This window comes from Prionailurus bengalensis, chromosome D1, assembly GCF_016509475.1.
Source record: "Prionailurus bengalensis isolate Pbe53 chromosome D1, Fcat_Pben_1.1_paternal_pri, whole genome shotgun sequence".
NCBI classification, from domain to species: Eukaryota; Metazoa; Chordata; class Mammalia; order Carnivora; family Felidae; genus Prionailurus; species Prionailurus bengalensis.
In genome coordinates, this window is record NC_057346.1 from 15,292,925 (window position 1) to 15,306,215 (window position 13,291).

The following is a 13,291-nucleotide window of genomic DNA, read 5'->3' on the forward strand; positions in this document are numbered from 1 at the left end:
CTGGCTTTAATTGGTCTGACATTTTGCTAAACAAACAAATCAAAACTCAGACCAAACAGAGAGCCCTTATGGGTTTAATTGGCCATGGGTTCTGCCTTGGCCCAATCACTGGAGCCTTTACAAAGTGGAGGGGAGTCTGGGGGATATAACGGAACCTGTCTAATCAGGTAACCTGCTGCCTAAGAGGGCTTCTGAGTCCAGGGAGGCACTGCCGTGTGGTGGCACAACATCAAAACACAAGCAGCCCCTTGCACTCCAGACTAAGCAGCCTGGCTTTGTACCTGCCTCTCCATAAAGCATTCCCTTTGAAGATGGTTTTTTTTTTTTTTCCTGTGTGCCCGCTGGAGCAGGGATTGCCTCCTCCTCCTCCTTTTGGTCATTATCTCTCTCTCTCTTTTGCATTTTAAAAAGGAGATAAAAGGTAGCTGGATGTGGTATTTTCTTCTGTTAACTGCATTTATTCAACCAAATTCTGGGAGGAGGTCTGCTGTCCCGAAAGGACCATGTGCACACTGCTAGAGTCATGGATCGTCTGAGCTGGAGAGGACGTTGGGATCGGTTAGCGACTAGCTGCTAGTGTGGGCCTCTTCTTGTGCAGACGAGAAAACCGAGGCTCAGAGGCGGTAAGGGGTGGCTCTTGGAGACGTGGCTGGTGGGTCACGGGGCCAGGACCAGCATCCGGTCTTCCAGCTCCAGATCTTTGCTCTTCCTACCAAACCATGAGTCCACAGAGGCAAGCTCTGGTCTCAGCTGGGACTGTATCTGCCAGTGACCTTGATCCAGTGCCCTACCTTCTTTAAGAAGGAGCTTTTTTTGCCTGCTGACCTCACAGGCAAGGCAGGGGAAGAACTTTGTAAACTATTAAGTGCTGGCCTTGTGAAAGCGGCAAGACTGGCCTGGACGCTCAGGCAATCAGGGGCTTAGCTCACACCAGCACTCTGGGGGCCAAGAGGGCCCGCTTGGTTGCCAACAAGGATGTCCGGGGGTTGGAAAACCACCTGCCCACTCTAACATGCCCTTAGCAACCCAGGGCCCTGAGGATAGGCTCTGCATGGCAATCCTACAAGCATCAGCTCTGGAATGCCAACTCCCATCAAAAGTCCATGCTACTGGGGCGCCTGGGTGGCTCAGTTGGCAGAGCGTCCGACTTGGGCTCAGGTCACGATCTCGCGGTCCTCAGGTTCGAGCCCCGCGTCGGGCTCTGTGCTGACAGCTCAGAGCCCGGAGCCTGTTTCGGATCCTGTGTCCCCCTCTCTCTCCGCCCCACCCCTGCTTGTGCTCTGTCTCTCTCTGTCTTTCAAAAGTGAATCAACATTAAAAAAAAAAAAAAGTCCATGCTACTTAGAAAGAAAATACCTAGCTTCCAAAAACCACAAGCACCTGGCATTTCATTTTCCCTGTCCTTCCTCCTTCCAGTGTGTGGCAGGCACCTAAGTTCCAGCTCAGCAGACGACACTGGTGGCCTTCGATGCCTCCATGCCCCGCGCTATGCCTTTTCCTCCGGCATGGGATACCTCCACCGCCGTCCGTTCCTGCCAGAATCCTTGTGTTCTTCCAGCCCCACTTAGAGACTATTGCTTTTGTGGAGCCTTTCTTGACACTCCCTCGTTCACCCCAAAGTTAAAATTGATTTCTCCATCCCTGATTCTCTTTGTATCACTTTGCAGCCTTTGGAGGCATTTATTTTGTGCACTATAGTCATTTGGGGTATAGGTCTACCTCCTCCTCAAGATTCTAAATTCCCTGAAAGCAGCAACGGTGTCTTACTCATCACTAGATTTTCAGCACCTAAAACTAATGATTACTAACGATTATCGCGTGCATATTTTGTGTCACGTACTGTATCGATTGCTGTGAGCACACGTCTCGTGTGAACCTTCCTGATGAATAAAAAGTATTGTAACCTCAAACTTAGAGAGGAGGAAATTGGGGCTTGCAGGGGTCACTGTCTAAGACTTCATAGCTCTCGGGGGGGCAGACCTGAAATTCGAACCCTGATCTGTCTGGTTCTAAAGTCTATGCTTGTAGTCACAGAGTTTTATTGATGTATTTAGTGAGTGCTCAGTGGAGATCTACTGAGTTATCATTGGAAACTGTAGGGGTCCATGGTGTAGACACTTCCCAACAGAAACCAGCCACAAATGATGCTTCTTATGACGTATGTCCCTTTGATGTGTTTACTTTCTTTCTTTTTGTCTAAAGTGGGGATTAAGGTCAGTAAAAAAGCGTGAGGTCTGATAAGGTGGAGCCATATTGGGTCAACATTTTCTCAAGTGTGTTAGAGGCACTAACACATTTCCAAAGCCTGGAAATGGGCTTTGAGGGAGGCCTGGAAATGGCAGGTCTCTGTGGCCAGCTCTGCAAGTGGGTGGGGGGGAGCACTGGTGGTGCTGTATCCGAGATGGGTCAGGGATGGCTGGGAATGGCTTGCCCTCCAGCAATCTCATTGATGACCCATGCGCCTGGCTCTTTTAGCTTCCAGGGCCCTTCCAGGGCCCTTTTAGCTGAAGTCAGAGCGGGGAGATGGGAGAAGGCCCAGGGAGAACGGAGGAGGAGAGGACAGAGCAGCATGGGGGGACGTGCGAGGGGAGTAGCTGGGGGTCGGCTACCCGGAACAGTATGGCTGTGTACACGCAGCAGGGTTTAGCTCAGAGACAGTCCCCGAAGAAAACTGGGAACACCCGTGCCCCACCCCAGCGCGCACCCCCCTTCCTCAACATTGCCACTCTGTCACAGGTAATCTTCCGGCAGCTGAGTAGTGTGTATGTAGCATGATTTGGGCTGCCGCAGAAGGGTAGACAGACCCTCCAGCCCCCGGCAGAGGCCCTGCCGTGCTCAGTCCGCCCACACCCACTGCCCTCGGGCCTCAGTTGCCCCTGGCCCTGCGCCTCCTCTCTTGCTGGCATTCGGGGCAGCACAGGGGCCCCCGGCATGGCTGGGGCAGGTCACTGGGGAGCATGGGAGACAAGGGGGCGTCTGCGACACAGAAAGCGTGTCAGGAAAAGGCCATCTGAGGAGCACGCGAGCGCGAGGGGGGTGAGACGGCACAGCTGGAAGGCAGCCTGGCGGCTGAGGGCGGTGGCGGAGCAGAGGCTGTGTGAGGAGGTGCTGACAGACCGACTCACAGGCGGTGGGGCGGGAGGCGCGGCGAGCGGGAAAATGTGACCCGAGGTGTTGGTGAGACAGCAGATGTGAGAAAGGCATGTGCGTGTGCCTCGCCGTGGAAGGAAGCAAAGGAAAGCGACAAGGCGGCTGAGATTAGGGAGCAGGTCCGTGTGTGTGTGTGTGTGTGTGTGTGTGTGTGTGTGTGATTTTGTGTTGCACATGCTCACAAGGCTGGATTTACAAAATGTGCTTCCTCTGAGTATCTCTGGGTGTCACAGAGCTGCTTCCTGGGTTGTGCAGTGCGGACAGCACAGAAAAAATGCAGGCCCTGGGAGGTGAGGTGAGTTGCTCAGGGTCCCCCCCCACCCCCAGGACACCAGGGACGACGGCCTGACGTGAACCGAGTCTCCTCACACAGCTCGCCTCCTGACTGCCGCATCACCCATCACCCAGGTCCCTCTTGTCCCGCCAACCATGCGCCACGAAGCCACAGCCAGGCTCGTCTGGTAGGATCCCCTAGTTTAGAGAAAACAAGGGCAAAAAGCGGGGCGGGGGGAAGCCTAAGGGTCTGGGCTCCCTCCTCTCTGCCTCTGACAGCAGCGAGCTAAGGATCAAATACCAACAATGGTTCCAGAAGGAGCCTGCTATTCCTCTCACCTCACGCAGGCAGAATTAGCGACGTCCGCCCCGGCTGAGGGATGTAGATTGATTGCCTGGTGTTATTAAGGACAAAGTGCTTTTTGATAGTGTGAGGAAGCAGCTCCCCAGGGCGGGGATTCCGGCGCTCGGAGCTCCCTGAGCATCGATCGCTGGGGCTCCCCTGTCTTGTGCTGAGCTGAACACGGGCGCCGGCAGGCGATGAAGAAGCTATGATCCTCAGCCGGGGGACCCCACGCCGGGCAGTCATTCCCACACCTACCCCGCAGGGACTGTTAGTACGAATAACAAAACTGCTAAGTTTTCCGCAGCGTGCCGGGGGCCAGCGACCATACCGGCTGCTTGACACATGTTACCGGACGCACGCTCGACACGGAACGTAACAGGCAAAGGTACTACCACAGTTTTCATCTTCTCTGTCGGGGAAAATGAGGTACGGCGAGGCCAGGCAAGCTCGTCAAGGTCACAATAAGTACAACGTGGCGCCCAGACTCACACTTGGCTTCGGTCTGGTGTTACAACACAGGGTCCCACCGCCGTCCCTCGTGGCCCACGGTCCGTTGCCTGACCCAGAGCCAGATGGACACCGTTCCCCTGACACGATACCTGGGGGCCCATGATACAGACCCCTACGAGTGTCAAGGGATAGGCTCGTCTGGTAGGAATATCTGGGTGACTTGACTGAATTCGGGACTATTCTGGGCTTCCGAGGCCCACGAGGCCAGCTCTAGGTCCGGGGATTTGGAAACCATAGAGCATCTAGTGATGCGTCTTGTTGCTCTTTTGGCTTTCCCCCACTATCTTCCCCTTTCTGTGATCAGTTCCCGCGTTACTCAGACAGTGTGGTCTGGTGGGTGGGCTGGAAATAAACCTCGGGCCCAGGGAAGAAGCTGGAGCCTAGACAGGTGAGGTGACCTGGCCAAGGTCCCAAGGCTCATCCCGTAGGACTCGGAGCCCAAGCTTTTCCACCCAGAGGCCTTTCCCCCACACTGTGTATGAGGTATCCTCCTTTCTAGGCCACAGACACGTTACACACAGCAGGTGTGTACTGAGTGGCAGAAGTGAAGTGTTAGGATCGTGCAGTTGGAACTGTCAACCTGCGGAGCAAAGCGCACAGAATGTGACCCGGTACTCGGGTTCAGCAAACCAGGAGCTTATCACGACGGCAGTGGAGTGAGCTGGGGCTGTTCAGGGAGAGGACCTTGTTTTAGATGAGCGGGGGTCCCGAGTGCACCTCCGACCGGGAGCCCTCCCTGCCTCCCGCCCACATCTGGAACAGCGGCAGCCGGGCCAGGAAGCTAGGTGGGTGCGGAGACGGGCCCCGGCCTGTGGTCGGGGGGGGGGGGGGCGCTGGGAGGGCCGCGTGCGGGCAGGACTCACTCTTGACGGTGAGGAACATGGATTTGCTGATGTCGGTGCCCACGCCGTTGCTGGCCTGGCAGAGGTAGTAGCCCATGTCCTCTTCCAGGACGTGGCGGATCAGCAGTGAGCTGTTGGCCAGGATCTGGGTGCGGCCGGTGAGGGGCACCGGGTGGTACTGCTGCGGGCTCCCGCTCCCTGGAAGGAGGCGGCCGTTAGGGGGCTGGTTCCCCGGGCGAGCGGGCAAACCATCTGGGTCGGGAAGGGCTGCCCCAAGGGATGCCCTCATGGCCTTCTCTTGCTGCTCTAGGCCCATTTTGTGGCACCCCGAAGGACTCCTCTGGGTGACACCTGGGCACTGAGCTTCGGGGCTGCACTTGGAGAAGAAGAGTTGTTTTCAGGCCGCTTGGCCACAGGCAAAGGGAAGATGGAACCCTCCAGTGGCAGTCGCCTGGTCTTGGATAGAGGCCAGCCGTCCTCCAAGGGGGGCTTTACGGTACCTCCTCCCCATTCCCCCAGTATCAGTGATGGGCATGGTCTACGACAAGAGGCTAGCATGGGACCTAGACACCAAATGTATCCCTAGGGAGAGGAAGGGCTCCAAGAAGGTCCATAATCACAGAATAAGTTGACCGGTGACAAGCGGGAGTCAAGGAGGTTCTGGGTCCCCGGGGCAGGGTGGGGAGGGCTGGGGAAAGCAGGCAGACGCGGAGTTCTAGGGCTGGATGGGGGGAGGGGAGAGATCAATCGGTGGGGACAAGAGGAAATTTGGAGTCGGCACGACCGTCGTTCCTGGTCTGCAGAGCCCTAGGGGTGGCTGAGGATAATCTCCAGAGCGAGTATAGCCTGGCGTCCCATTAAAGCTCAGAACCCGGCTCCCGCCACCCCTCTGCACCCCCGCCAAGGCTGGGAGTTGTGTGCAGGAAACAGGCCCAAGTCCCTTCTCCCCATTCCCTGACCGTGCTCGGAGACGCTGGCTGGCCAGGGGCTCACCCTTGGCATGCTTCCACATGACCTTGGGCGGGGGGTAGCCATCCACTGAGCAGTTGAGCACACCAGCTTTGCCATAGATGCCGTCCTGGTTGTTTGGCTGCACCACAAATCGAGGGGGCACTGCGGAAAGAGGGAAGGCGGGGAGAAACAGATCATCTGTCTCTAACGGGTCTTCTAGAGCTTTGGGTACCTTCTATTCTGTGCCAGCCCCGTCTGGACCATCATCAAGCCGGCAGCAGGCGGCTCTGAAACCCAAGATGCTGAGGGCTTTTGCTGAGCACCGGGAGTCGTGAGTCCCCAGCTCTGACTCTGCCAATGACTAGCTGAACAAGGGTCTTCTCCTCCCCCAAGGGTCTTCCGGGTCCTGGCCCGGAAAGTAAGAGACTTGGATTTCTTGATCTCTAAGGCTTCCCAATGGAGCCAACGTTCCCTCAGCCCGTGATTCAGGGCTCGAATCTAGAGAGACTGTCAGCAGCGGACCGAGCCGGACCCTCCCTCCCTCGCCACCGGCCTCTCTGCTCACCACGCACGATGAGCTGGCGCTCCCGGCTCACGGTGGCCGCCGCGTTGCTGGCGATGCACGTGTAGTTGCCGTTGTGCTTGAGGGAGACGCTGGAGATCTGCAGGGAGCTCATGAATTCCTTGCTCTCGATGGTCACGCCCGAGCCTGAGATGATCACCTGTCCGTCCTTCCTCCAGGTGATACGGATGGGCATGTCCCCCGAGGACACCACGCAGGGGATGTAGAGCAGCTGGCCGATGGAGGCAGGTGGGAACTCAAAGGGCTGGATCAGAGGGGGCACTGGGAAGGCAAGGGGGAGTGCTGCTGTCAGCCCCCACTCCCTCTCGCCCCAGCCTGGCCAGCAGCACGGGCTCCCTGCCCCACCCCCTGACTCCTCCTGACCCTGGGGCTGGGAACAGAGTTCCCGGGGGCACCAGGGCCTTGTTCCATACACGCAGGATCCCTTGGGGTGCCACTGTCCCTTGGTGCCCGGGGCCTGGACCCACTGTCTCTGTGTAGGGCACTGGCTGGCCGGCATTAATCCTGGTCCTCAGATTTTCCCCGGAATTTGGTGATGATTCACGTGCCTCTTGATTCCCATCTGCCTGTGGACACAGCTCGGCTTTCACCCTGACGGCCCTGCTGCTCCTCGATGGCCCTGTGTCACTTTCTCATCCCAAAGATGCATCGGCTCTCTGGGGGCCTGGGATCGACAGGGATGCTGTGCCCCGGATGTTGGGGGTGGAGGAAGGGTGGCTCTGAGACTGTCCCCTGTGCATGCCCCAACAGCTGTGCGCCTAAACCCAGGGTGCTGCCTGCTGGCCTCCTCCTGCCGAGGTGCCGTCACCCGCCCCAGCCCTGTCCGCTGTCATCAAGTGTTAGCACAGGTGAGGGGAAGCCCTCGTCACTGGTTGCTGCGTCTGCCTTATGCTCACCCTCTCACCGAATCCTCCCACCAATAACGTGGTGTGGGCTTAACCGTCTCCAGTTTACAGACGAGAAAACTGAGGCTCGGAATGGAGAAGTAATGTGCCCTGGGTCATCCAGCTCCTAAGAGGTGACAGTGGGATTTGGGACCTGGTCTGCCTGCTCTCAGAGTCCAAGCTCTCTCCCTTATGCTGCCTGCGTGCCTCTCTGAGAAAGCCCCAGACAAGCCCAGCCCAATGACCCTTTTGTCTCATCCGTGAGCTCCCTTTGGGTGGCAGGGAGGAGCAGAGAGAGAGCCCTGTCATTTGTGAGGCAAGCAGTTTGCTGTTTGTCCCGCTAAGTGGCATCCACGCAGCCTCCCTCTCCCCCCACCCCATCCCCCGAGTTCCAGCCCGCCCCACCGCCCACATCTTGGCCCCTGTGGGGCCTGTCTGGAGCCTGAGCTGCCGTGAGAGGGATCCTCCTTTCTCAGCTCTGGCTAGAGCACCAGCCATTATCTTTATGATAACTCAATTAGGCCACAGTGACTTCCCCAGCAAGTGGGGGGAGAAGGGAGAGAAGGAGACAGACAATTAGCTTAACAAGGATGAGCACCCAGTAGATGAGATCTCCTTTCTGCAGTCAAATAATTAAATTACAAGGCTGTCCACAGTCCTCTGGCCTTCTCCCAGGCACCAGCCCCACCCCCTAGGGAAGCCTGCCACTTTCCACGCTAGGCCCACTCACAGTGGCCACCAGCAAGGGCGAGCCCTGGGGGGAAAGGAGGGGTAGCATCCTATGCATGCCGGAGGCCCTCCCTGCACCCTAAACATTCTCAGGGCTCGGCAGAGAGCCGCCGCAGCAGAGAGGCCTGGTGTGGGCATAGAATAACCTTTGGCAGCCCTTTGGATCCCTCGGAAAGTTCTTGATCAAGAGCCTGGGTCCAGAGGAAGCGACATTTAGGAGGGATATTGCCCCCATGACCTCTGGGAATAGAGCCATACCCTTCAGCCGGGAATGAACCTTCCCAATGTCATCTCCCACCTCACCCTTCATCCGGCCACAGGGGCTCCATCGATGCACCACGAACACCCACCACTCCCACCCTTAGCTCGTGCCTGGGTGAACACCGCTGGGCATTTGGCCTTATTTCCCACCGTGTGCTCCACCAAGGGCCCACATCCAGGCCCAAAGTCCAGCCAGGTTTTCTGGGGCTTTGGTCATCGTCTGGATCTCCCCATCCCCGTCTCCCCTGGGTTGGGGCCTTGCCCCAGTATTCTGGATAGTTTGCTGGGCCTTGGGTATCTCCACATAGATTTCTCTAGAACCCTGACTCTGGTAACAGCCCAATGCCCATTGCTGAGATTTCCCAGAGGTCTCTCTGTTGAGCTCCGCTGATCTCCCGCCCTACCCCCTGGCTTGTTCGGGTGCCGAGATCAGACCGAGGCTTCTGGCCTCATTGGACTTTTTGATGAAATCGCGGCAGAGACCCTGATATGCCTCCAATCTATTTCCTTAGGCCAAACAGAACCGGTCCTGGTCCAGTTCTCCTTCCCACAGAGGCCCAAAGCCAGAGCCCGCAGCACCCAGTGTATACCTTCACCATGACAGCTGTCACATGGCGGTGAGGTGGTGGTTTGCATTGCCACCTTCCCTGGGGGGCTGGAGCTCCTTTAGGGCAGTAACTAGGACTGATTTTCCTGGCAAAATGCGTGTGTGTGTGGGGGTAAGAACGAATGTATGATCGGATATTATTTCCTGGGTTGATTTTAGAAGTTGAACTGCCAGGTGGGCAAGGGGTGGGGAGAACACAGGAGAGGGGTCCATCCAGAAAAAGACGGGGGTTCTATGCCATTCCTCAAGACACTGCACTTATGCTATGGGGTTTTGGAGCCACGAGCTTGTCCCTTGGTCCTTCCTGGAGGTCAGGCCCTTGCTATCATAGCCCCAGAACTGGCTCCTATGCACACTTGAACATGACCAAGGGAAGACAGGCTGCAGTGACGGGCTGCGGAGGAGGACGTGTGGACAAAGCAAGGTGCCGGGAGGTTCCGCCAAGGGAGGAGAGGGCCGAGGGTTGTCCAGTCTGAAGGACTGTGCCCTGGGGATGGGCGGTCAAGGGCTACCTTTCCACTGAGAACAGAGCAAGTAGAGAGCAAAAGATTGAAGTCAGGCAGGGAGGTTTAGCTCAAGGAAGGGGAAGACTCTCCTCAGTAAGAAGGGATTTGGATAATGGAACAAGTTACTAAGGCAGGTTAATTCATTAATTAACTAATTCATCTAATATTTATGAAATGCCTACTCTGTGAAGGCATTATTATGCTCTGTGTGGGCTGGGGAAAGTAGAAACATGCTTCAAATACAGATAGAGCCCCCAGGAGCTCATCGTTTGCTAAGGAAGGCACGATATTTCCCTCAGTGATTATTGGACAAGCCCCACTGGGATATACAGATGCCGAACTCTGAGCAGCGAGACATATCATCTGGCTGGGTGACCGCAGCCTCGCGGAAGAGGTAGCATTTGGACAGAGAGTTAAAGGACCCACCTGCTGTCAAAAGGACATGGGGTGAGAGAGAGGGGAAAGGCTGAGCCATGGGGCAGAGGCCACCCGAGGGCTGTCATTCCCTTCTGGCCTTCGGGAACAACGTGGATGGTTACTGAGAGGCCAGTGGAGGAGACAGTGGCCAATATCCATCGGGGGAGGGGGCAGTTAGACATTCACATGCACTGGCCAGAGATGTCCTGTGGGAGGCAGATGACCAGACAACTCACCAGAGATCGGGGGCGGGCTCCTGGCCCCCCTCCACCCTTTGCCCCTGCTGCAGGCCAACAGGACAGGTGCGACGGTGTGGTTGATACATGTCCCCTTAGGAACCTTTCGGTGGAAGTGCTAGGGGCTAGAGCTGCTCACAGAATTTCTTGGCTCCAGGCGACTATTCCAATACCCCCATAACTGCAGGCGCAGCGGGAGGAAGAAGAAAGTCTAGGGATCCTGGCTCCTTCACGGGCTTGCCGACCACCAGGAGGGGCCCTGTGAGCGAGAGGCTCTAAGAAGCAGTGTGTGTGGGCCCTGTGATGGGTACGTGGGCAGCTGAGCTGACGCGGGGCTGCTTTCTGACCCGTGAGTCCGTAATGTCTCCCCCAGCGCTCAGAGGTGGGCATGAGCTAATCGAATGTGTGGGTGTCCATTTTTGCCTCTGGGAAAGCAAGCCTCAGCGACGGCGGGGGTGGGGGGGTGGGGTGGGCGGTGACCACCTCTGTGGCAGCAATGATCAGAGACCTCTTGAGTGCTGACTGCGTGAAGGCCCCCCTCCTGGCCCTGAGCCCCAGCATATCCCCAGCACCCAGCCCGAACGTAGGCGACACAGACACCATGTGTCCCGCGGTCCTGTCTCGGGAAAGCCCTGCTCTGGCCACAGTCATCTTTGGTAAGAGGGCGACTCTGCCCTGAGAGAGGCGGGGCCGGAGCAAGGTGCTACAGTGGCAAAGCGGCCAGAGGGCAGAGTGGCTGGGGGGGGGGTACAGTGGTCATGGCAGGTCCAGGAGGTGTCCGGCCACCATAAAGCCTTTATGGCCAGCTGCTTGGGAGTGTTGCACAGACAGGGGTGTGCTGACCACCGGCCCAGACTGTAAACACTCTATGGTGTCTCTCATCATCCATCTTTTTTAAAAAAAATTTTTTTAACGTTTATTCATTTTTGAGACAGAGACAGAGCATGAACGGGGAGCGTCAGAGAGAGGGAGACACAGAATCTGAAACAGGCTCCAGGCTCTGAGCTGTCAGCACAGAGCCCGACGCGGGGCTCGAACTCACGGACTGCGAGATCGTGACCTGAGCCGAAGTCAGCCGCCCAACCGACTGAGCCACCCAGGCGCCCCTCTCATCATCTGTCTTTGAGATTGATCCTTCTTATTTACTGCACCTGTTCAGCAGAGAGCAGAAACCAGGGAAAGTTGGAGTGGGTGCCTCTGCGGCCCGGAGATGGGGAGAGAGCCATGCCTAGCAGCTGGGGGCCAGACTCTGCTTTCCGTGTAAGTGACCGGAGGCCAGTCACTTCCCCCCCACCACCCTGCCTCTGCCCCTGGGCCTCAGTTCCTTCATGGGAAAAGTGGAGGAGTTGGGCCAAGTCATCTCTAAAGCCTCTATATTTTAGGAATAATAATAACTTCGCTTCCGCGTTTTTTGCCCCACAACCCTCTCTTCTCAGGAAGGCCTCCCCTGACCACCCGATTTAAAATCGCAAACCACTCCCCCCTCCCTTTGGCACTCTCATCCGTGCTCCCTATTTGACACGGGGCATCTTTTACACACGTTATGCGTTTTCCATTTGCCCGCCAGAGTGGAAGCTCCCTGAGGGCAGGGATTTTTGTCTGTCTTGAGTACAGCCGTGTTCCTAGGATAGTGCCCAGAAACCAGAGGCAGCACAATAGATGTCACTGAATCCGTAGATGCTGTTTCCACATCACCGTCATCACCCTGACCACTGTCATCATCTTGAGCTCTGTCCAGTGGAGGACGCTTGCTCCTATGTGCCAGGGCCCCTCTGCTGAGGGATAGGGCCACTGGCAGCAGCTTTCTTGATGCCCCCTTCTCCCAAGTGCCACTGGGCTATCTGCCCCTGTGGAACCTGCCCTGTCCCCTTCCTGTGGATGCTGGTGGGTTCCTTCCAAACCTCCACCTCTGCTGATAGCAGGCAAGTGGCTAGGTGACTGGCTCTTTCTTAAGCCCCACCCTATGATCGCAGAAACCCCCAACCCATTCACGAAGGGAGAAGGGGCCCTCTTCCAAAAGCTCCAAACACGTGGCAGGCACTGGTTAGAGCAGCAGGGGGCAGACTGAGTGTGGGCGGGGAGCAGGGGCATTTGGGAATGAGAGTATGTTAGCTCTCCACGGGGACCTGGTACTATCTTCTGGTCCCGGCCTTGCTTAGCATGGGCAGAAAGCCCCTTATGCCCTTGTTTTTGTTCCAAAGGCCCTAAGAAGCTCAGATTTGGGGATGGAGATGTTCTCTCACTGAGCCAGAGCCAAGGAGCCCCAGTTGCAGCCTGCCTTCTTAGTTAATTAAACATTCAGCCCGCGTGCCCAGAGATGCTTTTATGCCACATTATTTTTCAGCTACAGGGGGCCCTAAAGACATCAAATCTAGGTTGGATCTATGTGCCCTCCTCTTAGCATCCTGCCAAGGATGTCTCTGGATGCCCAGAGACAAGCACTTGCCTTCCCTGCAGCCCTGCTCTCCCCCCCGCCAGCCAGTGTCACAGGTACCAAATCCTCACTCTCTCCCCTCGGCCCTCCCACCTCGCTGGGCCATGGTAGGCGGACTCGGGCAATATTTTATCTGGTTCCACTTACAGCCACCTTTCGTGGCTCAGGAATGATGCCTGACGGGAGGGTAGGGGCAGAGCAAACATTTGTGCACGTGTGGCTGCCAGCGTGCGTGCATGTGTGCGTGTGTGTGTGTGTATGCGCCTGCAAGGGTGGACAGGTTAATGTATATTAACCGATGTGTGTGTACATTTGTTGCACGGACACGCGTACAGTATGTGCTAATAAGCACATGCGTGCACACGCGTGCACAAAGACGTCTGCACATGTGTGTGCATGCGTGTCTGATGTGTTGTGCTCTCAGCCCAGCGTTTGAAAAATTCATCAGAATACAAGCAGTCCCAGAGGGAATGGTGTCAGCGGTTGTTTTTCCGGCTCATGGAGCAGCATGGGTTTTTGCCCCTTCCCCACAGAGAGAGCCCATGGCCCCACAGGGAGGCGG

The 13,291-nt window shown here is 56.8% G+C and overlaps 1 protein-coding gene across 1 annotated transcript in view; it reads right to left on the reverse strand.

Annotated features, from left to right (window-relative positions):
• The window catches only part of DSCAML1 (DS cell adhesion molecule like 1), a 348,705-nt gene that overhangs the window by 73,905 nt on the left and 261,509 nt on the right, over positions 1 to 13,291 (reverse strand). The window contains exons 9-11 of the mRNA XM_043579447.1: positions 6,638 to 6,916; positions 6,115 to 6,234; positions 5,143 to 5,319 (exon numbers count right to left, since the gene is read on the reverse strand). Of these exons, the coding sequence (XP_043435382.1) occupies positions 5,143 to 5,319; positions 6,115 to 6,234; positions 6,638 to 6,916 (576 nt within the window). The remainder of the gene's footprint in view (positions 1 to 5,142; positions 5,320 to 6,114; positions 6,235 to 6,637; positions 6,917 to 13,291) is intronic.